This window comes from Pteropus alecto, unplaced genomic scaffold (genome assembly GCF_000325575.1).
Source record: "Pteropus alecto unplaced genomic scaffold, ASM32557v1 scaffold114, whole genome shotgun sequence".
Lineage (NCBI taxonomy): Eukaryota > Metazoa > Chordata > Mammalia > Chiroptera > Pteropodidae > Pteropus > Pteropus alecto.
This window is the reverse complement of record NW_006435793.1, coordinates 3,013,975-3,039,738: the sequence shown is the minus strand read 5'-3', so window position 1 is coordinate 3,039,738 and position 25,764 is coordinate 3,013,975. Positions and strand designations below refer to the sequence as shown.

The following is a 25,764-nucleotide window of genomic DNA, read 5'->3' as shown; positions in this document are numbered from 1 at the left end:
AACCAACATGACTGGGAATGAAAGGATATTAAGAATTGTTATACGTTTTAGGTGCAATAATAGTGTTGTGGTTATGTTTTTAAAAGTCCTTATCTACTAGAAATGCATACTGCAGTATTTAGAGATTGAAATGAGATAATGTCTGGGAGCTGCTTTAAAACATTACAGCAAAAAAAAAAAAAAAAGGGGGAGGTGATAGGATGAGTCAAAACAGAGCAAGATTGGCAAAATGTGGATAATGGTTGAAGCTGGATGATGGGTAGATGGCTTCCCTATGCTATTCTCCCAACTGTAGAGTCTTTGAAAATTTCTATAATCAAAAACTAAAATAATGCAAGGTTTCTCAGAACACGGAAAATGACTTAACTGCCACATACCCCTATACTTTCACGAGGCTTTTGGAGTCATGTGGAAGACTGAATAGGCCTGAGAAGTAATGCAGTTGGGAAAAAATATTCTGAATAAGTTGAAACTGATGTTTTCACAGAGAAGTTTTTCTATTGACTTTGATTTCTCTTATTTGGAACATCATATTTCCATTTGTTTTGATGTATTTTATTGTATAAACACAACATCCCTGAATATAGACTTCATCAACTTAAAAGAAGGAACAAGCATCAAACAGCCTACCTTGAAATTGAGTAAATTTAATGGTCCCCATTCTCTCCCCATTCCGGAACACAACTTGACCCTAAAAACAAAACAAAACAAACAAGAACAAAAGAGAAATGCCATATTAGCCCAGACGCTACTGATCTCAACTGAAATTCATTAATTATACAATGTAATTATTAATATTGGAGAAAAAATAGACTCCCACTAGACCACAGATGCAAAATTAAACTAATGTTTTTATACTGGTTGTGACTTTATCTGGTTAATTTGAGGAGCATAAAATCAATAATGGAACTAATACATGTGAATTAAAGCCGAGATATGCATCATCGTTATCATCAAGGCTATTTATTAAACACCCGCGTGTCCTGTGTCATTCTGGGACAAGGTCTCCCAGGGTGCTAGACAGACAGAGGTGAGGCCGGTGTAGCCTGGCCTTGACTATGCTCCTGTGACCTTCCCATAAAGAAGTGTGGCTTTGCTGAGGCTGTTTGGCTTGAAGACCAAAAAGGGCTGGAGGTCAGTTAGTATTTCTTATTAAGGACAGAGAATGTTTTTATAAGTTCTTTCTGAGTGGTGACATCAGCCCCAATTATAATGGGGCTATGATTCAGTACAAAATTAAGCTTCTTGAGCCAGCGAGACCTGACTAGTGTCACAGGCAGCTGAACAACCCTCATTAGGGACCCTAGGGGTTAAAGACAGTATCATCTGCTACATCTGCCCTGCTGGCTGATACCAGGCTTCCCATATGCTGAGCTGAATACACGGGGAACATAAAGAAGGGGTGCGGTCTCTCTTGCCAATTTATGGTCCACCTAAAATTCTGCAAACGTGCAAGGAAATCGACACAGTTATATCAATGAATCTTATGACAAGCTTGAGTGGAAAGGGGGATAATCCTGATTTTACAGATCAAGAAACCGAGTCCAAGAAAGGCTATATGCTCGATATAAGGCCATCGTAGGTGAGGCTGCTGGAATTCAACTCTGAGTTTGATTTTAATACTCATGCTATTTCACTATAGCATGTTGTTTCTGATCCAGAATTAAATTCCTCCCTATATTTCCATTAATGTGAAATTAGGGGAAAAAATAATCTTAAAGGTACACTGCCTTACTCTCATAGTTATGCACTTAGGTAAAAGCAGGTAATAGCACAGACGTTCGGATTCCACTCAGTTCTGAGGAGAAAGTGCCAAAAAGCGTCTTCCCTTGGTGGAAACTCAAAGTCTGAGGCGTGTGGCTTTTGGCACAGAGACTCACTCAACCTGTTCTCAGAACAAGAAACACCTTCTAAGGCCACTTTGACACCTTTTTGAAATTCTGAAGACAGCTGTGAGTAGTATCAGTTTGAAACTAACACCCACCGAATTCTATATTTAGGTGACGGTAAGCAATTCTCTGGCGTGTGAAAACACTTCAGTGTAAGGTGACACAGGAGCTGTGATTTTATTTCTAGGGATGATTGAAAAACACAGAACATCTTCCAAAAGGATCACTTTTATGCAAATGGACCACTCTGCATGGGTAGGAAAGATGCAGACATGGTCTACAAATAGGACATTTCTTTGCTTGACAAAGGTCAGACTCTAATGAATTCACCCATTTCCTGCTAAGCTTTGAAGAATTCCAAAGACTTCTAATGTGGACAAATTCTGCAGAATCCTTATTAGTTAAATTAAAAAGAATAGTATTCAAAGCTTGGACAAAATGAAGTAGATAACGGGGTGAGGATGAGAAAAAATCTCTTTACTCCCACCTCCCCTTTTTCTTTTTAAACAAAACTAATTAGTCCATCTTTGAAGTAAGACCTTTCATATTTTATTTCACTCATAATCATTATTTTTACTAACAGCGGCTCCTCCCTGCTCTTTAATTTCTCAGGTAACCTAGGGGAAGAAGGCCAGCATCTGAGGCAAGTTTCTGAACACCTGACTTATGGACCTACCATAGCACCTGGTCTACTGTAGGCACTCAGTAAATGGCAGTAATAACTTTTATTTAAAAACATTTAATAGCTGAAATAAAAATGATTTTAAGCACCAGGAAATTTTTCAGTCCTTGAGAAGAGATTGCACACATTATGTGATTTCGTCTGGCAAAGCGGGAAACTGTGGGGCTTTTATCCAAGGTGTCCTCACCTTTCTGAAACATCAGCCCCCAGGTGACTGAGTTCCCGAACCCCACTGTGTGCTCTACCATGGGTTGTGCATCTGCCGGGTCATGATGCACACACGGATGGGTAACCGACCATACTGAGGGGCTGCACCAGAGAAGAAGCCAGGAGACTCTGTGAAGCCCCCTTCTGAAGAAGATATGTCATGTCATAGCTTCCTGAAGGAGTTACCACTGGACCTGGGTTTGACCCAGGAAGCCAGCTTTGCTACCCTGGCCGTGGCTGACTGGATAGGACCACCGTCACTGCCAAGCCAGCCTTGATAGGACCGGACATGAGGAATACCACACACTATCAGGGGATTTTCATGAAATTCTGCCCAGTAGGTGTCCTCCATATTAGAAGGTGGACATCCACAAATATTTACCACCCTGGGCTGGTTACTCTTCTAAGTGCTGATTCTTGCTCTTGGAGAGCTGTATATTTGATTAGGAGGAACAGACAAAACAAATTTGTCAATGAATGAATTAGATAATTTCAGTTAGTGAAGAGTGCTGTTAAGAAAATAAAAAGGGAGTGGCTGCGTGAGGGGAGCGAATCTACTGCCTAGTCAGGAAAGACCTCACTGCAGAGGAGATAGATTAGCTGAGGCCTGCATGGCAAGAGGGAGATACTCCAGGCAAAGGGAAAAGCCAGGGTAGGGCAAAGGCCCTTGGGTGGGGCACAGCGAAGGAGTGGGGCGCTAAGTGGGGCCAGATCACATTTGACCGGAGGAGGCCCTGACAGGGCTCCGGAGTGCAGCCAAGAGCCTCCAGGTAGGGAAGTTACACAAATAAGTACCATGAACTGAGTTGATATTTGAGGAGATTGCTCTGGCTATTAGATAGAGAGAATGGATGGTAACTTGGCAAACAAGGAAGCAGAGAAACTGGAGGGTGTGGCAGCCGATAATACAGGTGTAAGGTGGCAGTGCCTGAGGCTAGGGTGGTGGCTAGATTCCTTCTCTCACCAGCTCAGAGTGCACTGCTAGGGTGGCTGAGAACCGTGGCCTCTGCAGCAGAGGACCTCCACTCTACTCTGCCCTTCTGGGCCCGGATGTGCCGTCAGACACCCCCATCAGGATGGAGGCACTCGACTCCTCAGCTGCCAGCACCTTGCCCTGCATCCAGAGAGCCATGTCAATCAAGGTTATACCTTTCCTGGTTATGCCAGCCTACATCCAATGGTCAATGTGAAGGGACATTGAACCTCAATTCAGGACAATTGTGAAGGACCATGGGATCCAGAGGTTCCCATGGGGTGGCTGAGGCCATGATTGCAGCTGTATCACATTCCAACTTGTCCCTCTGCTTGATCCCGCTTCAGTTTTGTTCCTGAGATGGCTCCCTGATAAACCTCTGTATGTGAGTCTGTCTCGGAATCAGTTTCCTAGATAACCCCACCTAAGATACCTGCCATCAAAGGTCATTGGAACTATGTCTTTCTTGCAACCTGAAGAAGCCTGAGTGATGAGGCCGTGAGAACAGCAGCAGTGGATTCTGAGTGAAGACTGCTCTAGCTTCTCAGTGGCCGGGCAGTTCAGCCGGGCTAGCTGGGCCAGCTTTGATTTCTTACATCCCAGCTTGAGCAGGGATTTTTCTTTTTTTTTGCTCTCCTCCCCACATACATATTCCTTATGTATATATAAATGCCATGACTCTCCTTAAGCTTCTGCTGTGTGCGATCCCAGGGCTGTAAATGAAGATCATCACATCCGTTTGAGATTAATCCATGCGATGCATTAAATTCCAAAGCAATGCAGTTTGATAACTCTGGCTGGTATCTGTCTGTTGGCTCAGAGTCCACATTCACTTTTCTATATCCTCCTCTATGTTGCAGGGGCCCAAAGCCCGGAAACCACATTTCCCAGAATCCCCTGCCAGCTGGTTTCCATTTAGGTTCTGCTAATGAGAAGCATTCATGAGAGATTAGAAAGTATGCATAAGGGAAAAGCTATTTTTTTTTCTGCTTTGGTTGTAGCAGCAGGAGCTCTGACTGCAGGTGTCTGTGGATCCTAACAGCCCCACACTGTCAGTGTGGGCTCCTGCCTGCCTGCTCAGTGGCCACTGCTGGGGATCCCAGAGCAGCAGACACAGCAATGGCAGGAGGGAGCCTCAGAGGCCAGTGTACCTAGGCCCCCATTATTTTACTTGCATCCCAAATCAGAGGCATGGGCATTCTTATAAACTTCTGGGAAGTTAGAATCCATTATCAATCAGCCAGCAGTCAGGAAAACAGAAACCACTTGAGGCATTTCAGAGACAATGGCAACACCATTCCCCTTTTTGTTCCTATGGCCCAAGGGGGTTGGTGTTTCTGTAAATACTTATCTCTGGTGACAGCACCCACCTGTTTTGTTCCTCCATCCCTTCCAACAAAGTCCCAACCAGGTCTCTGTATTAAATCTCCCTCTGAAATGCCTGAAGTGGTTTCTATTTTCTAGACTGCATGCTGATTGATAATGGATTCTAACTTCTGAGGAGTTTATACAGAATGACCATGGAGCTCATTTGAAATGAAAACAAAATAATGGAGGTAAAACTCCAAGTGGATAATTTATAAGGATTTTTGTTTTCCTGAAATGAGATGTTGCTAATGTCAAAGAAAAAAGCCTGTTTCATAAAACCCGATCCAAACTAATAGTTCAGGTTGAATTGGGAGCCATAAAGCTGCATTTTCTTTTTCAGAGAACTCTTCAGAATGCCTAAGATAACACATGGAAAAAAACCTCAGTTTCAGCATTCACCAGACAAGAGTAAATATTGCCATCAGTGTGACCTTGGACAGTCACTGCGTGTTTCTGAGCAGCAATTCTCCTATTGGAAAAATATTAAGAACAATACCTGCTTCTCAGGGTTATTTGTGAGAATTAAAGAAGACAGTTATGAAAAGAGCATAACTCAGGGCTGGTGTACAATAAAGAGTAACTCATAATTCTTCCAAGTAATCTGAGTTAACAATATCTCACCTCCTGTCCATTCAGAATCCCCAGAAAAATCAGTGGAGAGTAAAAGGTACTCTAAGGATTTTGGTAGCCAGTAGGATTCATCGGTCTCTTCTTAGAAAAATTAATTGTTTCCATTGTTCATCTTTAATGTTTCACTACTAAGCAGGAGTAAAATTCACTTCAATGACAGTTTATGAATTGTATGGGCTAAACCCTATGTTGGTCTCTTTCGGTTTCATAGCATAGGGCAGAGATGCCTTGCCTAGATATGATATGATGTCCGGTTAGAGCTGGAGGCTAGACAGAGTGAAGACTCAATTGGCTCAGCCTAATCATCTGGAGCCCTGGGCCCACTGAAGGACACAATCTCTGCAGATCAGTGTGCATTTAAGGAACAATCTCCTTCCTTAAAACAACTTTAATTGCACTTTTGTCTCTGGGCAGTTGTGTTTGTCTCTGGAAGGTATGAGCTTGTATCCTCATCTGAGGGTTCGATTTATGCTGTGGGGAAACAAGATGTACCCTGACATGTCATGCAAGCAGCAAAATCTCTAAGGAGATGGGAGAGTGATGAGGAACCCTGGTTGGCTTCCCAGATGGGGTAGCACATCGCTATCTGTGTGGATCATCCAAGCCTACCTTGGACCATTCTGCTGCTAGCCCTCCACCCAGGACAATGCTGGTCACAAATGAATAATGGGGACTTTGAGAAAACACTGAGGATGGATTGCTGGTCAGATTTTCCATAAAGGGTAGAGATCCTTATCATGTAGGCTTGAAGAAGAAGGTGCCTTCTGTTTCCTGAAGGACAGCAGGGCTTAAAAGAGAAATATCAAACAATTGGGTACATCCACACCCATGTTCTGCTAAGGGAAAAAATATTCTTTTTTTCTGCACATCTCCTTGGGCCATTGGACAAATCATATGTTGTATACTATTTAAAATATTTTCTTATGTTGAAAGTTCTTTTAATAGGTCCAAGCCTTGAAGAGAGTTTGATCTATACACCGAGTCTTGAGCAGTGGGTTTGCAGGGAATTAAGAGGAGGGGCAGGATGAGAAGTGTGGTCTGCCCCACTACCACCCTTCTGCTGGTCGGCAGTAAATGGAGGGGCATCCTTCTGAGAGGTCATGATCTGATGGCCCAAAGGGTTCAGGTGGTGACTAGCCACAAAGCAAGTGATGGCCTAAGGCAGGGCTGGGTGCAGTGGAGAGGAGTGGGGATCAAGAGAAGATGGCTGGCTGGCTGGCCTAGGTGTGGTGGGACCAACCCCTCTGTCTCTTTTCAATAATAATACAGGAGTCGGCCTAGTTTAGAATAGCAAAATACCAGAAACGAAGGCAACGTCCAAGAAATAAGGCAATAGTGAAGTAAACTGTGATAGACACATGATGAAATATTATGACACATGCATTTAATAAACCAGCACTGTTGAACACATTACATGTGCTAGGCACGTGATAGGCAAGCATCAAATAAAGAGTGGGCAAAATTAACATGGTCCTAGATTATACAGAGCTTGCAGTCTGATGAGAGATACAGACATTAAACAACAAATATACCAATGGATATATAATTTCCTTCATATAATAAGTGATACGAAGGAAAAGAACAGAGCAGGGTGCTATGAGAGAGAACTACAGTAAGACCTTGATTGAGACTGGGGGTCAAAGAGGGCTTTTCTGAAGGACGTGGCATTTGCACTGAGACCTGAAGGAGTTAGCTAAGAGCGAGGAGAGAGTGTCTTAGGAAAAGGGAACTACAAGTACAAAGGTTCTGAGGCAAGAAAGAGATGAGGAATTTGGAAGAGATGAAACAATGGCTGTGGAGCTAAAAGTAAGAATTGAGGAGATGAGCATAGAATGTGATTGGCAAGGTGGACAGGTGCAAGGTCATGCAGAATGGAATAGGCCACATCAAGTACTCTGGACTTAATTTTGAATGCAAGAGAAGCCAGTGATAGTTTTAAACAAGGGGTGACTTGATCTAAGTTATACAGACTTGAACATTATACTACAAAAGTTATAAAAGATTGGAAAAAATGATATTCTGATTGTGCCAGATACTGTTCACCAAATCCATTCCTTTTCCCCACATGGTTAGACTGCATTTTCCAGCCTCCCTTATAGTTAGGTGTAGCCATGTGACAGTTCTAGCCAATGGAATGTCAGTAGAAGCGGCATGTGGTATTCCAGGTTGGGCCCATGAAAACCTCTCACAAGACCCTTCATGATCCCTCACTTCCCACATCTGCTAACTAGAGTCACAGGATCTATCAGAGAGCTCCGAGGCCTAAGGAACAGCAGGGGTACCAGACAGAGGAGCCTGGGTCTATGGACCATCATGCAGGAAGGCTCTCCACCAAAAAGAAACATCTACTTTGAACTTTGCATAAGAGACAAATTTTTACTGTGTTAATCCACTAAGATTCTGAGGTATCTTTGTTACAGCAGCTAGTATTATTTATCCTAACTAATACCATTATGTAAGTAAAAAAGACAAGATAAAAATGATATATATAGTATGTTCGCAATTATGTAAAAATCACTCCCACAAAGTCAAAATGTTAATGCTGGCTGCTCCTGGATTGTGTGATTATGGCTTTTTTAAAACTTTTCAGTATTTCTCAATATCCCATAGTGAGCATGTATTATTTTAATAACAGGAAAACTTTATTAAAAACTTTTTTTTTGAAAGGATGTTATAAGGAGGCACATTTGATACAGGCAAAAATAGCAAAATCATCACCAACAAAATAATACTCTCTCTTGGAATAGATTAATTTTTACTGACAGCTTTGAGTTTTCCTGAGTAAGAGCAAGAGATCTGTGCAAGCATAAGCACATTTCCCCCTCCGCTTAGAAGAATGGAAAGAGCAATGAACAGGGCGCTGAAGATGCAGGTTCAGGCTGTGCTCTACCATTTTCTAGGAAGGGAACCTGGGACAAGTCCCTTTTCACCTCTGTTCTCAGGTTTCCCTCTGCAGAACATGTAGAGATAACATTCTTTAAGTTATTTTTTTTTATCTCCTCTGAAACATTTGTGTATATTATCTAAGGTTTTTTTCTGGGGTTCTCTTTGATTAATAAATTCCCAACAATAACCCAATGGGATGAATTATGTATTATTATTATCTCCTTTTTACAGAGGAGGAAACTGAGGAGCTGAGAGGTTAAGATATTTGCCTAGGGTCACATAACTAGGAGGCAGTAGAACTGGGACTCACCCCAGAGGTATCTGACTTCAAGCTCATGCTTCTAACTGCATACTATCTTGCCTCCCTTTCCAAGAACCAGTCACTGATCAGAAAATGAGCTCTTTGCAGGGGATGGGAGCCAAGCAGCCTTGGGCAGGAGAGGGAGCAGGGGTAGAGTGGGGGGCAGGTGGAGGAGGAGAGGAGGTAGCTAGTCAAGGATGCGTTGGTAAATGTGTAACAACTCACTTTTGGGGGAAAAAGTGGGGGGCTCTGATTTATAATGTTTGCCAATTTCCTTGGTGTAAATATTCCTACCAATCAGATTTCAAGTTATTAGCCATTTAACAACAGAATCACTATTTCCCGATAATTTAACAATGGGCCCTTGGCTCCCTCAGGAGTCTGTTCCCAGCCAGCTCCGGCACTCCAGTGACCAAGCCAGTCCTTTCTGGCTTCCATATTAGAAACATGAAGGAGAATGCAAAATGCTGTTTCTACTTTGCAAGGGGTGGGTTAGTGTCTCTTCTTGGAAATGGGAAAGGGGACTTCAAATCAGAGTGGGAACAGCTGGAGAGGAGCTTGTTCTGGTTAAATAACTATTGTATCAGCTCCCAAAATGCTCTTCTCCACCCTGCTCTGGGATGCTGGGGCTGGCACTCTGAAAGCCACATCTCCGAGACTCCCTTTCCTATAGGTTCTGCCAGTAGGAGACTGAAGGAGAGTGGAAAGCAGGAGAAGGGGAGGACTCAGGCACCCCTGTTCCCGTGCTGCCAGGGTCCTGCCTCCAGCTTCTTTCAACACTTCCAGCATCGGTCCTGCTACAATGCCTTAGAGGTGCCAACGGCACCTCAGTGCCCCTCCTCGGACGCCTGAACGCTAGCTTTGTGGGCCTTCTCCTCTGAGACCTGGGTTCTGGAAGCCTCACTGTTTCCTTCCACTCTTCTAGCCCTGGGGGTGGTAACTGTTTCTTTTAGCAGTTGATATCTCCAGACTGCCTCAGTGTTCCTTTTATACTTCTTTCTTTTTCCAACACCTACTTCAACAATTCTCCATATTAAATCCCCTCTGATTGAAATGCCTAGTTGAGTTTCTGTTTTTCTGACTGATCGCCAATCCTCTCTATCTACCATGTGTTCCTAGAGGATGCATGTCCTTAGCACAAGCCCCACATGTCAGGCCCCAATTAAAATGGCCTTCCCCACTCACGTCCTTGATGAGTACTAGCATGAACCTGCCCTATCGCCACCTCAGGGAGTGCCCATGGCTTCTTCCTACACCACGAACTGCATATTGTAATTGCCTCTTGCTGGCATGGAACACCCCACCCCGACCCCCGGAGCGAGAAAGAGCTCTTTCCTCTTCAAGATCTGGGAGGGAGCTGGAGTTGCAGGACCATTTGTTAAACTGCACTGAATTGAGTTGAATGAAGTAGGTTCCCTGGTTTTGGGGGCACTAGAGCAAGATCTCTCAGGAAGATCTATGAAGGAGGAGGAGAGAGAAAGGACACTGGGCAGAAGAAGATGCTCAGTTAGCTCCATGGTGTGAGGAGAACTGAGAGATGAGCAGTACCCAAGGCAGAGGAGCTGTTTATCATGGAGGCCCAAAGGTTACCACAGGTCAGGACATCAAGATGCCCCTGTGGGATCCTGATATTGGAGATCTGTGTCCCCTGGGCTTATCATGGGAAATTCAAAGTTTTGGTCCCAGTTTAGTCATCGATTCCTTGTGTCTCATAAGCATGTTCCTTCCTCTCTCTGGGCCTCACTTTCCTCACACAAAAAATGAGGGGGCAGTTGCCGCATACTGTATTTGTTGAGAGCTCCCTCTGGGACATGTGCTTACGCAAGACCCTGTGGAGTTGCAATAGCTAAGCCAAAGTCTTTGTCTTCTAGGAGCTCCCAGTCTAATGGAGGTGACAGGTTAAAAAAACAATTACAGGACAGTATGATAACTGGTAGGAGAGGGTGGTTATAGAGAGTCGTGGGAGTTCAGGGGAAGGACACTTCTCTCCCAAGGCAATGGCTTGGAGAGGACAGGGAAGAACCAGTGTGAGTTAACCAGGCAAAGATGGGAGGGGGAATGTTCTAGGCAAGGGAACAGCATATGCAAAGGCTTAGAGGCAATACAGCTCTCTGGAGGACCAGAAGGAAGGGCAAGGTGGTCACTGGGTGGTATGCAAGGGGCAGGGGGCTGACGGAAGCAAGGATGGCAGGAGCCAGATCAGGCAGGGCTCTGGACCTCGTGTTCCAAGTGGGGGCCACAGAAAGGTGATAAACCAGGAAGTAACAAGTCTAACATGTTCTTTAAAAAGAAGGAAAGCCTGCCATCTGTGACAACATGGATGGACCTGAGGACATTATGCTGAGTTAAATTAGCCAGACACAGAAAGACAACTACTTTATGGCATCACTTCTATGTGAAATCTACAATAGCTAAACTCAGAGAGGTGGAGAGTAGAATGGCAGTTGCCAGGAGCTGCGGGGAGGGTGAAATGGGGAGATGTTGGTCAAAGGGTACGAACTTCCAGTTATACAGGATGAATAAGTTCTGGAGATGTAACATACAGCATGGTGACTATAGTTAACAATACTGTGCTGTGTACTTGAAACTTGCTAAGAGGGTAGGCAGATCTAAAGTATACTCACCCCATCATAAAAAAAAAAAGAGAGAAATGGTAACTCTGTGAAGTAACGAGTATGTTAATTAACCTGACTGTGTTGCTCATTTCACAATGTATGCATATATCAAATCATCAAGTTGTACCCTTTAAATATATACAATTCCTATTTGTCAAGGATACTTCAATAAAGCTAAATAAATAAATAAATAAAGCTATTTTGACTGCTGTGTGGAAAATGGATGGGCACAAGAGCGAGATTGGAGGCAAGGAAGCCAGTTAGAAGTTATTGTGGAACCCAAGGGAGATATGAGGGTGACATGGATGGAGAGGAGTCCATGATTCAGAAGATGGGAAGGCGGTGGAATTGACAGGGCTTCGAAACGGCCCAGACATGAGGGCTGAGGAAGGCAGAGAAGCCGAGAATGGCTTTCCAGTGTGGGCAGGTGGATGCATGTGGTGCCACTCCTCGGCTGCACAGTCAGCAGAAGGGAGCTGGCTGCAAAGGTGATGGGGTCTTCGCCCAGATTTCTGGGTGGGTGGCTGAGCCAAGGGAGCCTTGTAGCTCTGAAGCCATGAATCATGCGACCTCCTCCAAGCTCTCTAACCCTGTGCCAACCTCCTTTCTTTCCTGGTCATTTGCAGATGCAAGCATGCCCACGATTAGAAATATTTAATTTTGCTTTACTGTATGTTCTATTTTTGTTAAATAGATTAGTCTCCACCAGGAAAACCAAATTGCTGACCAGTCGAGTTGAAAGTCTGAGATATGCAATTTGCAATCTGTTGGACTCTTCGCTTTAAGCTGGGGTGGGCTGCAGATTGACCCTGGGATGGCGCAGGGCTCAGAGAAAACAGCTGGTCTAGCAACAGTCCAGGTGTGAGGCCAGAGGGCTCGGGCTGCAGGGTGGCCAGGCAGGAAGAGTGAAAGACACAGACCAGAGAAATATTAAAGGGAAAAGTGGCAGGGTTTGGGAACTCACAGAAGGTGATTCAGAAGGGACACTGTATCGGAAGGTAGGCTGCTGGGGCTCTAACCTGCGATCCCTCCCCTCAGCTCTTTGGTCACAGTCTCTCCTGGTGTGTCAGGAGATGAAGTTTACATGATCCGAAAGCCAGGCTCAGGATGATCTCGCATAGGAAGGAGCCTTGACTAGTCTTCTTGGTGGAAGTAAGAGCCTCAGTGTGCACCCAGCCTGCAAGAGAGGCCAGACACTCTGCTGGAGAAAATAGGAGGAAGTTGCTTTCCTGCCGAGAAGGAGAAGCCCTGAGAGGAGAAGGCGGCAGCACAAGGCCACCGGAGGAGAAGCGGCCCCTAAAAGAGGATGGCGTGGCTGAGGATGAACTCGATCCGGAGTAATGTCCAACTTGAAGTCATTCAGATGACATTCCCTGGTACAAACGCCTCTCTGCCTGTCTCTCACACCTTCACTGGAACCCCTCACAAGTCCTCATAGAAGGGGGGCACTTACTGGTTTGTTTGTTTTTGTTTTTGTGGCTCTTGTAATCAGTTGTGGCCTAGAGCTGAGGAAAACATGAGGGATTGTAGCTGGTCCGAATCCTGAACCAGTTCAGCTGAAGCAGGACCATGAGAGTGCAAATCCCTGGGAATGGGAAGAAATCTTTTGGTTAGTTGTGAGCATCCTAGAACTCAAGAATGGAGCCTCCTGACAACCTCTCCAAGCTCCCAAAGGCTGACATCAGGACACATAAGAGATGCTAGAGTTGAGCAGAAGGCTCTCCAAATCTTGGATGTGTCTTGGTTACTTCATCTGTAAAATGGTTTGTGTGTGTTTGCATCTCTCTGTGTGTGTGTGTGTATGTGTACGTGTGTGTGTGTACACGGTGTGTGTGTGTATGTGTATGTGTGTGTGTGTGTACATGAGTGCATATGTATGTAGCAGGGCAAGGGCAAGGAGTACTGATGTGACAGGCTCCCAGGCTCCTCCCAGCCCTAATGGCCCCCAGCTCTGAGTACTGATGAGTCACCACTCGTATCTCCCACCTTGAAAACAGTGGGTAGGGAGGGCAGACAGGTGTCCCTGGCATGGCTGATTGAGAATCCATTCTCTCTCTTGGCTTGGCTTCCGTACTAGAAACCCAGATGGCTCACGTGGGGGCTAGGGACTATTGGCTTCGTGGGCTAAGCCTAAAAATCTTTCATCAACTAAAATATCTTTCATTAATTCTCCTGGGAAGGAAAGAGACAGGAGTTAGCAGAGGAGAAAACAGAAAGGGAGAGCAGGGCTGCTGTGCTGATAGCCTGATTGGTTGACTCAGGTTGATGAGGGTCAGGAGATTACTTCTAGCAGCAGAAACCAGAAGGAAGGCTGTGAGATGCCAGCAGTAGAGGAGGAACAAACACAGTAAGAGTCTTAAATTGTTTTCTAGGCTGCAGTGGGGCCAGCTGAAGTTGGGAGACAGATCCAGGAACCCCTTTGGGTAAGATGGGGTTTCTCTTCTCACCTCCCACCTCTGGCCTGGGCTTGACGGGGTCCTCACTCCCATCCACAGTGGTTCTTTTAAGGCCCTTTCTCAAATTACAGGTCCCACTGGTGAATTCAAGAGTCACAATTCTTTATATTTATAGGATTTGCACCTGGTTTACAGTTGTCCACTTTGTAGTAGGCATTTATTTTTCTTGCTCAGCAACTGATCTCCTTGTGGATAAGAGTAGTATCTTGATTTTAATTTAGAGATTATGTCAGTCAGGGTCTGAGATAGCCACACTCTAAGATGACCCCAGTAATTCTCGCCTCCTGGTAACTCACCTTTGTACAGTCCCCTCCTACGCTGTATCAGGCTGGCCTATGTAACCAGGAGGATACCACAGAAATGGCAGAGTGCGGTTTTCAAGACTAGATGATACAGAGACATTGCAGCTTCAGCCTTTCTCTCTTTTGGATCACTCATGCTCATGGAAGCCAGTCACCACGTCATGAGGACACCCAAGCAACCCTATGGAGAGGTCCATGTGGTAAGGAACTGAGTTCTTCTGCCAACAGCCAGCATCAACTTGCCAGCCATGCAGGTGAGCCATCTTGGAAGCAAATCTCCAGCCCCAGTAAGCCTTAGGACAACTGCAGTCCCACAGACATCTTGCCTGCTTACATAAGAGAGACCCCAAGACTCCTTCCAGCTAAGTCCTTCCTGACTTTCTGACCCATAGAAACTAGATGAGGTAAGAAAAGTTAATTGTTGCTTTAAGCTACTACACTTTGGGATAATTTGTTATGAAGTAGTAAATAACGAACACAAGGTCACAGGAGGAAAAAGAATTTACCCTGGATGGTTCAAAGGAAGAGACTTTCTTAAGAACTACTTGCAGAATAGGAGAGCAGATAAGAGAAGGTGATGCTCGCATAGACTAGCAAAGGCAGGAGCTGTTACATACCATCTTTAGTCTAGGGTTAATTTTACCCCACCACTGAGACAACATCCTTCTGAGTATCTCCTCATGCATTATGAAAAATTTTTCCATGCTGGTTGGTGGCAACGTAAATAATTCCTGGCCCTGCTCTCAGAATCCTTCTGCTTGTTCCTTTCCGCTGGTTCTTTCCCTGATCTTGAGTAATTTCCTCATTATACAGCAGGTGTCGATGAGCACAGAGCTGAGGACTCGAGGGGACCCCTGTGCAGCTCTCCACTGCTCTCCCTTCTCCATGCGGCTCTCTCCTGTCTGCTATTCTGCCTGAAAGTTCTAGCCTCCTTGGTCTCTCTAAATCCAAAATTCTCAACTCTTTCTACTCAATTTGGCAAGACTGCTGGGCTCTGTTTGGGCTCCTCACCTCCTTCCTGTGCTGTGGCCTAGAAACTCTCCAGGAAGTTAGCTGGGCCATTATAGGGCTCACATCCTTTGTGTCCCTTCTCTCAGGGGTCACTGTCCTCTGCTGTCTGTAGTCCAATGTCGGAAAACTGTTGTTTCACAAAATTTGACAGTTTTTTTTAGTTGTTTAAGAGAGGAGGATAAATCTGGTCCCTGTTACTACTCCATCTTGACTGGAAGTACAAGTCCCTCCGACCCCCAATGCTCCAGACATTCTTACCCTAAGCTTTGGCTGCCCATCTGCCTGGATCACTCTTAGCTTAGTCATTGCTGGCTCATTCTCTCAATTCCTTCAAGTCTTTTCTCAAACGTCACCTTCCCAGCAAGGCCTCTTCTGGCCATCCTGTTTAAAACTCCTCCCTGTTCCTCTTCCACTAATGGCATTTACAAGCCTCCTTCCCTTCCTCACATTCCTGTTATTTCTTTTTTCTTTTTGAATAGCAATCCCACTTTCTAACACACTATATAATTTACCTATTTTACATGTCGATTATTGACTGCCTCCTTGCACTAGATTGTAAATTCTCTGCAGGAAGGGACTTCTGATTATTTGGTTCACAGCTGCATCCCTAGCTCCCAATACAGTACTTGGCCCATAGTAAGTTCTCAAAAAATATTCATTGAATAAGTAAATGATTGAAAAAATGATTTAAAAGACCCCATGAGAACAGCTGTGAAGGTTGGCAATTAGGATGCATGTGTGGGAGAGCAGCTTGTATCCCTTCTGTGTGAAGAGCAGAGTGAGGAGAAATAGCTGGAAACACAGGTTATGGCCTGGAGATAGAGCTCCTAAAATGCCAGGCTGTACCCTGTGAGGCATGGAGGGTTTTTAATAAAGATTAACATGGTCAGAGATTATTTAGGAAGAATAATCTTGTGAGTGCAAAAGTGAGAGTAAATGAGTGGCCGAGGGGAGAGAGGAGAGAAGGCAGTATTTGAGATTTCATGGAGTCAGTAGGACTTGGCAGGTAGAAGGAGGAGTTGAGATGATACTTGTACAGATTGGGTACAAGTATCATCTGAAACATGGTTGGTGTGACAGTGTAAACTTAGGTTCCAAAGGGTTCCACTAAGGGACCTGAAGATGTGGGCAGAAGTGTAAAAAGAACATGGGTATAGAGGTGGTTGACATCAGGCCTGAAACCTGGACCCCGACACTTTCCTCCTTGTGAACTTGAGCACAGTTCACACTTCCCACCTTATAAACTCGGGCAGGTTCCTCGGACTCTTGAGTTTTGGTCTCCTCTCCTATAAAATGGTCCTAATCACATCTTGCTCACGGGCAGGGCTTGCCCCCAGTAAATTCAGTACTTCGGGGCTTCGTAAATGTCGGTTCCCATTTTGAAAACCTTTTGTCATTCATTACTTCAAAGTCACAAAAAGTCTGAGAGATCCAAGAATTGTTTCTCTGACTACACCAGGCAACGTCCCCTGGATTCTACTGATGAACTGTGGCACAGAGCTCAGCCCTAGCTGAGATCCACTGATGTCCAATGGGGGAGACGTCTGATAAATCCCACTGCCTGTTACAGTTGTTACTACTCATAAAAGTTCAAATCTGCTCCCAGTCCCATTGCAGTGATGGTGGTGGTGGTAGGGAATAGGACACATTTCCATTACACTGGAGTTTACAACCTCAGGATTCTCTGTTCGCAAGAGACTTAAATTCCGAAGACAGCTGTCCAGTGGCTAAGGTCATTAAACATGGATTACTAAGGCTGCTCTTCATAAGCTAGTTGAGAGAATTACTAGATTTGAGGATGAACAGGGAGTTTTTCTGTTCATTGTGGAAAGCATTGCAGAGCCCACACGCACTGCAGGGACCCTGCCAACTTGCTGAGGGGGATTGACAGTGGTTATGTGGATTAACTATTACCACATACGGCTTACTAAAGATCCTGTATGCTTGAGAGAGAATCTAGGTCACTGTTTTATTATACATTGTGAGCCTATAAATATATAGATATAGACATAGAGATAGATATAGAGATAGAGAGATATAGATATAGATATATACATATACACAGATAAAATTCCTACATTTTTCATACATTTACATTAAGAATCTACTAGAGCCACAGGCTAGAGCTGATCAATCACAACAATAATTAATTGTAGGCCCCTTAAGACCTCAAACTTCAAGAGTTTTTCAAGCAGGCATCTATACCCTATGTTATACAATATCTTACATATTTTTTCTACATATTCAGGATAAGATTACATAATATGCCCTGACTTTACTGGGCTCCAACCAGGGGGAATCCAATCCAGTAGAGCTTTGGCATTGAGAAGAAAGAAGACTAGAGCATGAAGTCCTTCAGGCTCAAGAAATTGAGGCCAGGGGAGAGCAGGAAACGCTCAGGGCCTCTCTGACATCTACTTCAACCTTCTCTCTCTTCCCTGCCCATTCATTTCTAAATGAGAATCAGGGTCCATCTAAGAATAGGAGAGAAAGAGGAGGAACAATAATACTGCTGAGAGCCCACATGTGCCAACAACTGTGCCAGACAGGGATGTGTCAGTTAATCCTCAGGACAACCCTATGAAGCAAGGATAAATATGTCCCATTGTACAGATAGGGAAACTGAGGCCGAAGGGTTACTAAGCTAAAATCTCTTGACTAGTTGCACCAGGACTGGATTAAATTTTGGGTCTTTTGAAGCTAATATATGTTTTTTAAGTCTTCTTTAAAAAAAAAAAACACACAACCTGAGGCCTAAAATAATGTATATTTACCACAGAACATTTGGAAGAAGAGATAAGCAAAAAGAAAGAATTCCATCCAGAGACAACCATGATTAATATTTTGGAGTGCATTCTTCTAGTCTACAGATTTCTAAATTTTAATCAAACGTGGTGATTTACCATGCAATCCTCTGTAATCTATTCTTTTTTCACAAGGCAATATATTATAAACAATCTTCTATGTCATTAGTTATTGTTCTATAACAACTATTTTTAATGACTGCCAACAATTTCACTGTATAGATGCATTAAAATTTATTTAGCTAAGCCTAGGCATTAGACATTTAGGTTATTCCTAGTTTTTCCTCTGCCTTCACCACGACAAACCACGTTGCCATGCACACATTAACATGTCTTTGACCATAGCAATTGCTTCCTGAGGAAAACTTCCTAGAAATATAGTTTTTTAGGTCCAAGGAGATGAGATGTCATAGTCCTCTTACAGAGCATGGGAAAGTCTGAGTGCTTATTTCTAGGAAACATTCTTTACTCTGCTCCCCATCTTTGGTTTTCCAAACCCTACCTGTCCTTTGAGGTCCAGCCCAACTGTCTAGACTGAAAGTCTATGTCCCTGGCCTGGGAGCTTCTTCAAAGTTTAAACCATCGTGACTAATAGAATGTGAGCTACATATGTCATTTAAAATAATTCAGTCCCCATACTAAAAATGTAAAAAGAAACAGGTAAAATTAACGTTAATCATAAATTTTATTTAACTCAGTATATCCAGAAGAATATTATTTCAATCGTAATCAATATAGATATTAAGAACGAGATATTTTACATTTTCTGGTACTAAGTCTTTGAAATCCAGTATGTAATTTACATTTATGCACCCACCACATTTTAAGTGCTCTTAAATGGGGCTGGGGCAACCACACTGAGCAGTGCACATGTAGAATGCATCTTCCTCCCTCCTGCTTTCTTATGAACACAGGGCCTGGCATGAGTGAGTCAGTCACTGAAAGAATGAACACCCCTTCTTTTGATGGTTTCGACCTCTCTCCGACAGGAAGTGATTCCCTCTGCTGTGACCCCTGAGAACTTTGAAACGTTCTTTATTAGATGTCTGTCCAAAGTACATCCAGTCCTATCCAACACACAGCTATGTATTCACAGGGGTCCCAGCTATGCCTGAACCAAGACTCAGAGCCTGCCCTTGTCTGATGATTGTTAGGCCTGCGGCACCCCGACAAAGAGATATTTAATGTGTTGGTACCTGGGTGTGTTCATGTGGAGGGTGGGGGCTGAGAAGACAAGTGGTGACTGTCCCTAGGCCTGACCCCAGGGACTAGGTTTGAACCCTATGAAGAGAGGAGCTAGGTGGAAGCTAACCGGACTCTGTTCCCAGGGAATCTGTGGGGCTCGGGGCACTGTCAGTGGTGTGCTGGGAAATGCTTAACGACAAGCTGTCTGAGGGGGAGAAAGAGGAAGCCCTGGTCTGTGGCGTTTGCTAATTGCTGTGATGTAAATACTCCCATCCTGGCCAATTTCAAACTACTTCCATGCTATTACAGAACAGGGAGTTGGGAAGACATGCGTACAGTCGGCTGTAAGGAGCTGATACAAGTCAGCTTCAACACAGTACTGGGCCCAGCTAAGCAAGTGTGACACAGAAAGGAACAGAGTGGCCTTCCTCTCCAGTAAAGATTGGGACTATCCCAGCCCTGCAGGGACCCCAATCATTTTGGGGGCACTGGGGAACAAAGATCTTGCAAGAGGGTGGTGAGAGGTCTCCACAAGTGGTTTGCGTGCACTGGAGGTCACCAAGAGGCCATGGCACTTGGGCAAACCAGGACCATTTGTTTGAGGATGCTGAGGTGCCTTCCAGAAGAAAAGACCGAGAGAATTGTGGTAGGTAGTGCGGGACTTGAGGTCACATTGTTCGTTCTGCAGGTAGGGGCCATACGCCAGAAGGTTTCCTTAATGGTGTAATCTCATTTGTAGACAGGCTCTTGGAGAGGGTCTGGCCATACATCATGTCTGCGTCCCCATGGACTGTGAATGCCTAAAGGCTCAGATCAAATTTGTTCTGCACATGCATATTCTCATTTTTAACGAGCATTTGCCAAATGTCTTTTTGCCTCTGCATGCATGGAGTACTTTTCTGCAGGATTTTGGAAGGCTGACTGCACCATCCAGTTCTCCCTGGGCCACCATGCAAATTTTCAGATTATCCAGATGTTAAATTGTACAGGATACCATAAAGTCTATAAATGCATTTCTTTAATTTACTATAATAATGTTCACAGTGTATACAACTTGAGAACCATTCAGTTTGAAATGGGAAGTAATTGCATTAGAAGTACATCCTTGATCATCCCTCTTTTCCATCATAACTGGTCAAAAACCGAGCCTTATGATTTTCTCCTGAAATGTGCCTGGAAGCCACCTGCCCTTCTCTCTATGCACTCACTGCCATAGTTGGTACCAGCATGCTTGCAGTAGCTCTTCCTCCTAATCTGTTCTCTTCCAGTGCAGCCAGGGAAAGCTTCTTAAAGACAGCAGTTTGCTCCCTTGCTAGACATCTTTCCATGAGGTCTCACTACTGGTTTTAGGATAACAGTGCGACCTGATCCGGCCTCCACCAACCTTTCTTCCTCACTCCCCGTGCTCATCCCATTCCATTCTCTCTGCTCCAGCCACATTGGCTTTCTTTTGCTTTCTCAAAGGTGTCATATTTCCTCTCACCCTCTGCCTACTAGCTCCTCTTCATTCTTCAATCTCAATCTCTTTGGGGAAGTCTTTTCTGATCCCCAGTCTAGGTCAGCCCTCCATGTTATATGCCCTCAACACACCCCATAACTTTCTTTCAGAGCACTTTCCACAATTAATATTTAAATAGTTATTCAGGGGATTATATGTTTATTGTCTGATTTCTCCCAGGTACAAGGACCACAGTTGCCTTGCTCAATGCTATATCCATAGCATCACCCTTCTCATGACTCTCATCCTGAAGGTGGTAGTAAATATTTGTAGAAGAAATGAATGAGCAAAGAGAAACAGCATGTCTCTTGGTTGTATCAGGTTTTTACGCTATGGCCTTATCACTGGTAATAAAATTCCATGGCCCAGAAAGCGTGTTTGATTGATTCTTGGATATACAGTTAATATAGTTAATTTTTTTTACTGTAAATATCTAATTTCTTTTGTTGTCTAAGCCCCCCACCCCCCAATAATAACATGACATATATGAGATCTGGCTTTCTTTCTTCTTCCACCAGGGATCCCTCAATCATACACAGTGCTTTACAGTTAGTAATGCACCTTCCTTATTTCATCTCTGGAGCAATCCATCAAGGAGCCCATGGGCGTTGGTTTCACTTTGCAGAAGAGAATGCAAAGATTAGAGACTTCCCCGACGTCGTCACTGCTAAGATGCAGGGGACGGCATGCAAACCTAGGTCTGTGGACTCTGTATCCAGTGTTCTTTCTGCCACATGGAGCTGCCTCTCTCCCAGCAAGCTAAACGAGCCACCCAAATGAAATAGTGTCACTTCAGTTTTGCCTGGCATTTTTCTCAAATGCTTTCAGAATCATTGTTGCAACTGGAACATCTCTCAAAGGAAGAAAACTAGTTCATCACCGTAATCAAGTCTGTCATAGAAGATGTGTGATGATGTTTGAAAATATAATCCTATGAACATCAGAACTGACAACTCTGAAACATCTCTAGGCTAAATCTGCTAATAACAGTCTTTAGCATTCAGGTTGGCACTCACATGGGTTGGTGTGATACTTTTCACAGCAGAAATGCCCTAACAAGGAACTTCCTCAAAGAGCAAGTGGGTAGAGGACAGATTTTAATGAGGCCCAATCCCTGAAAGGGTGAAGTGTGAGTGAAGAATAAAGGCACGAGATTAAACATGTATTTCCACGTTTTAGATGACAAAATGGGGCCTCACGTCAGAAAACGTGGCCAACACTTTCTAGACGTCAGGACAGAAAAGGAGCCAAGGCATCAGGGCCATCATGTCTGAAGACCCTTCTGGAGAAAATGTGCTCTGATTACAATATAGCAGACACATATGAATTGCAATTATCTCTTTTAGGCCTGCAGATCACTCAATCACTCTTTCTCATCCACATGTCCACCCACCAATCTCATCTACTCATTCATCTTTGTCAATCTACCCAGCTGCCCATCTATCCACCTACTATCTACTCGTCTATCAATCCTCCCATCTACCTACCCACACATCTATCTATTCATCCACCCACATACTCATCCACTCATCCATCTACCTCTACCCGACATCATCCATTCATTATATCCATCCACCCATTCATTCATCTATTCAGTCATCCAACTGTCTACTCACCTGCTATCCCTACATTCATCCTTCTATCCATCCAACCAGCTAACCAGTCTTTCTTGTATATCTTCTATGTGTAAAGCTCTGAGCAAGTGTTGAAGAGATTAGCTACTGGGGTGGTCATAAACATATCTCTGATGGACTTGTTCATTTACCATCAGTTAAAATTCAAATATAGGCAGACCTTGAGCTAGCAACTGAGAACACAGGGGTGAATCTAAGACTCCACCCTCAAGGAGCAGGTAACTACTTGAGCAGGTAACTACTTGAGCTAGTCAACTACTTGAACATCAAAATGATTGTTCAATAGGGACTAATGCAAGGATTTCTCCATCATGCTACTTGGATTTGAGGGCCATGTTTCAATGGCCACCAAAGGCAGCTTCACCCAAAGCAACTTAGTACTTGTCTGTTTAATGGACACCCATCCCTGGCCTAATGACATATTTTATTATTAAAAATGTACGAATATGGCGAAAGGGCATTAAGTAAAAATGATATTAAACCTACCACACAAAAACTCATGTATAAAAGTACAATACTGTTTGCTGCTTTGGTGACTGTACAAACTGGCCAAAACAACCAACATTCTGCTGTTGGTTGATTTCTTTCTCTCTCTCACTCTCTTTCCCATTCTTTTATGATTCATTTCTTAGTCTTTTAAGAGGACAATCACAGTGCTTTTCAAGACAAAGTAAAGACAAACAATAAGGGAGTCACTGTTTCTGAAACCTTTATAACACATGTGTCACCTTCATGATTTCTGCAGCATCCACATACTATCTGTGCTTTTCTTTACTAAATATCTGCCTCTTTAAAAAAAATGAAAAAGAAACTCGCTACCTTAAATACTGTATTTTTGTAGTACACATTAAAATCAAACGCAACTATTAAACTAAAGAATGTAGGTCTGAACACTCACTAAGGTCATCCCCTCTCCCACTTCTGAGAACTGTCAGAGGACCTACTGCAACCTTGGCCCTGACCTGAGGGCTCAGGCCAGCTTCTCCATTAAGGCTTTACTTCATCTTTGTTACTGTGGAAAATGCTTGCTAATTTTTAAATAAAAAAGGCGGTTTAACAAAGTCTATCAAGGAGCAAATTTGAGAAAATAAAATGTAATGTTAAATGTAATTTTAATATTAATGTAAATGTTAAGTAAAGGACAGTGATATTGGGCTGATATGTAAAATCTCTTGAAAAACAAGTTTGAAAACCAGTGGAACAGACTGATAAATAGCTATCTACGTGATGAATATGAACACCCATACATCACATATTTAGCTGTGTATGCATGAGTGCATGTGAGTGTTTGCTTGTGTGCTTATGAATGTGAGAATGTGAATTACCAAAGATGGCAAGAGCTGCATGAATGCTACCGAAGCAGTGACGTGGAAACCTGCCAACCCTAGGATTTCCTGGAAAATTAACTACTGGTATTTGAGGGTCTAAGAGGATGGCGTGCAGCTGATATCTTAATTCATCATTCTTCCTCATCATCCTCACAGTAATTTAGCACTTAGCATGTCCCAGACACTCTATATGTATAAAACCTCTTTAATTATCACGACCCTTTATTACAGGCCTTGTTGTTATCCTGCTCGGGTTCTCTTTTTATGACAGAAACAGCACCCTCCAGATCCTGGGAATACTGGCTACTGAGGGTCCCAGCAGGGTCTCTTACTGGGAATGATCTTCCACCATGGGGTATAGCTTTGCCCAAGGATACACCCTTCCCAGGGCCCAGCCATGGCCTGTGACTAGTTGATGAGAACATACAGAAGCCCAGACTCTGTGCCTCAATCAGGACAACTCTGAGGGCCATCCTGGCTTCAGAGCTCCCCTTGGATCAGCTGTGGTCCAAGCTACAACCACATTTAGGATCAACTTCTTGCTCTTCCCAACTCTGTCACCTTCACTTCCTTACATTGTATTTCCTGAGCTCATTCTTCTACAAACCTTCCACACACAACACTCTGTCTCCGAGTCTGTTTACAGGAAGCCCCATCTAAGGCATTGTCCCCATTTTACAGATGAAGGGACTAAGGTACAGAGAGATTAAGTCTTGCCCAAGGTTGCCTGACTACAAGTGGAGCCAAGATGTGAACCTAGGAAGTCTGCCTCCAGAGTCTGTGTTCCTAAGCACCTCACACTATTGCCTCTTAGGAAGATGAAGGTGGGCATCCCCCTCCAGTCCTTTCTCCACCTTACCCCTACCCCTACAATTTGCACTGCCCTGACCAGACTCCAAATCTCTACTTGCCAATTACTGGTTTAAGCAAGAATTCTAGGAACTTGAATTCCACTGAAAAAGAAGGGGGTGGGAAAGCTTGCAATTCTGTGAGAAAATGGATCTTCCCAGTTTACTTCACCCCCTCACACAGGGCTGGCCATCAGCCAGACAGGCGCAGAGGGTCACATCCAAGTGTGTGTGAGTAACCTCTGCATGAGCACACACAGGCGGAGCTGGCATCCATCAGTGTTCAAAGCCGTGCATTTTGTCACCTGAAATTTATGTCAGCTGTCCTCCCCTGATTGAAGAAGACTTCCCTCCTGCTTAGCAAACTCATGGGCTAACATACCTTGATGCACACTAAGTGGGTATTCTGGCCTCATGCAAAGAGAAGTACATGGGATGTATTATGCAGCTCTTTAAAATTGTTTTTCCAAGCCCAAGATCAAGGTGTCAGCAGGGTTGGTTCTTTCTGAGAGCTATGAGGGAGAATCAGTTCCAGGCCCCTCTCCCAGGTTTTGGCAGTTTGCTGGCAATCATTAGTGTTCTTTGACTTATAGTAGCATCACCCCATCTCTGTCTTCCTCTTCACATGGCATTCTCCCTCTGTGTGTGTCTGCCTCCAAATGTCCCCTTTTTATAAGGACACTAGCTACATTGGATTACCCTAGTCTAGCAGGACCTCATCTTAACTAATCACATCTGCAACGACCCTATTTCCAAGTAAGGTCACATTCTAAGGTACTTTGGGTTAGAATTTCAAATACAAATTTTTAGGGAGACACAATTTAACCTGTAACAGAGATTATTATAAGGATTAAATGAGAACGTATTTAAGAGCTTAACATAATTTTCAGCTATAGTGAGCATTCAAAACTATAGCCATTCCTATTGTCATGACATTTGTCATTACAGTAATAGTTACTATGACCACCATGTCACCGGCTCCTTCTTTAGTCTGTATCTCACAGGGACCTGGAGAGAGTCTGTACATAGGGCTGCTGTTGAAGCTCTCAGAAGATGATATACTCCCCCACACTGCTTTTCATAAGGAAACAGCTATTTTTTCCCCTGACTTGAGGAAGTCAAACTTGCAAGCTTTGGAAGGCTAGGC

The 25,764-nt window shown here is 43.9% G+C and overlaps 1 protein-coding gene across 1 annotated transcript in view; it reads right to left on the bottom strand.

The window, feature by feature from the left end:
• Window positions 1-25,764, bottom strand: part of GABBR2 (gamma-aminobutyric acid type B receptor subunit 2) — a 332,110-nt gene that overhangs the window by 97,652 nt on the left and 208,694 nt on the right. Inside the window, exon 8 of the mRNA XM_006911541.1 lies at window positions 631-691. Coding sequence (XP_006911603.1) covers window positions 631-691 — 61 coding nt within the window. The remainder of the gene's footprint in view (window positions 1-630; window positions 692-25,764) is intronic.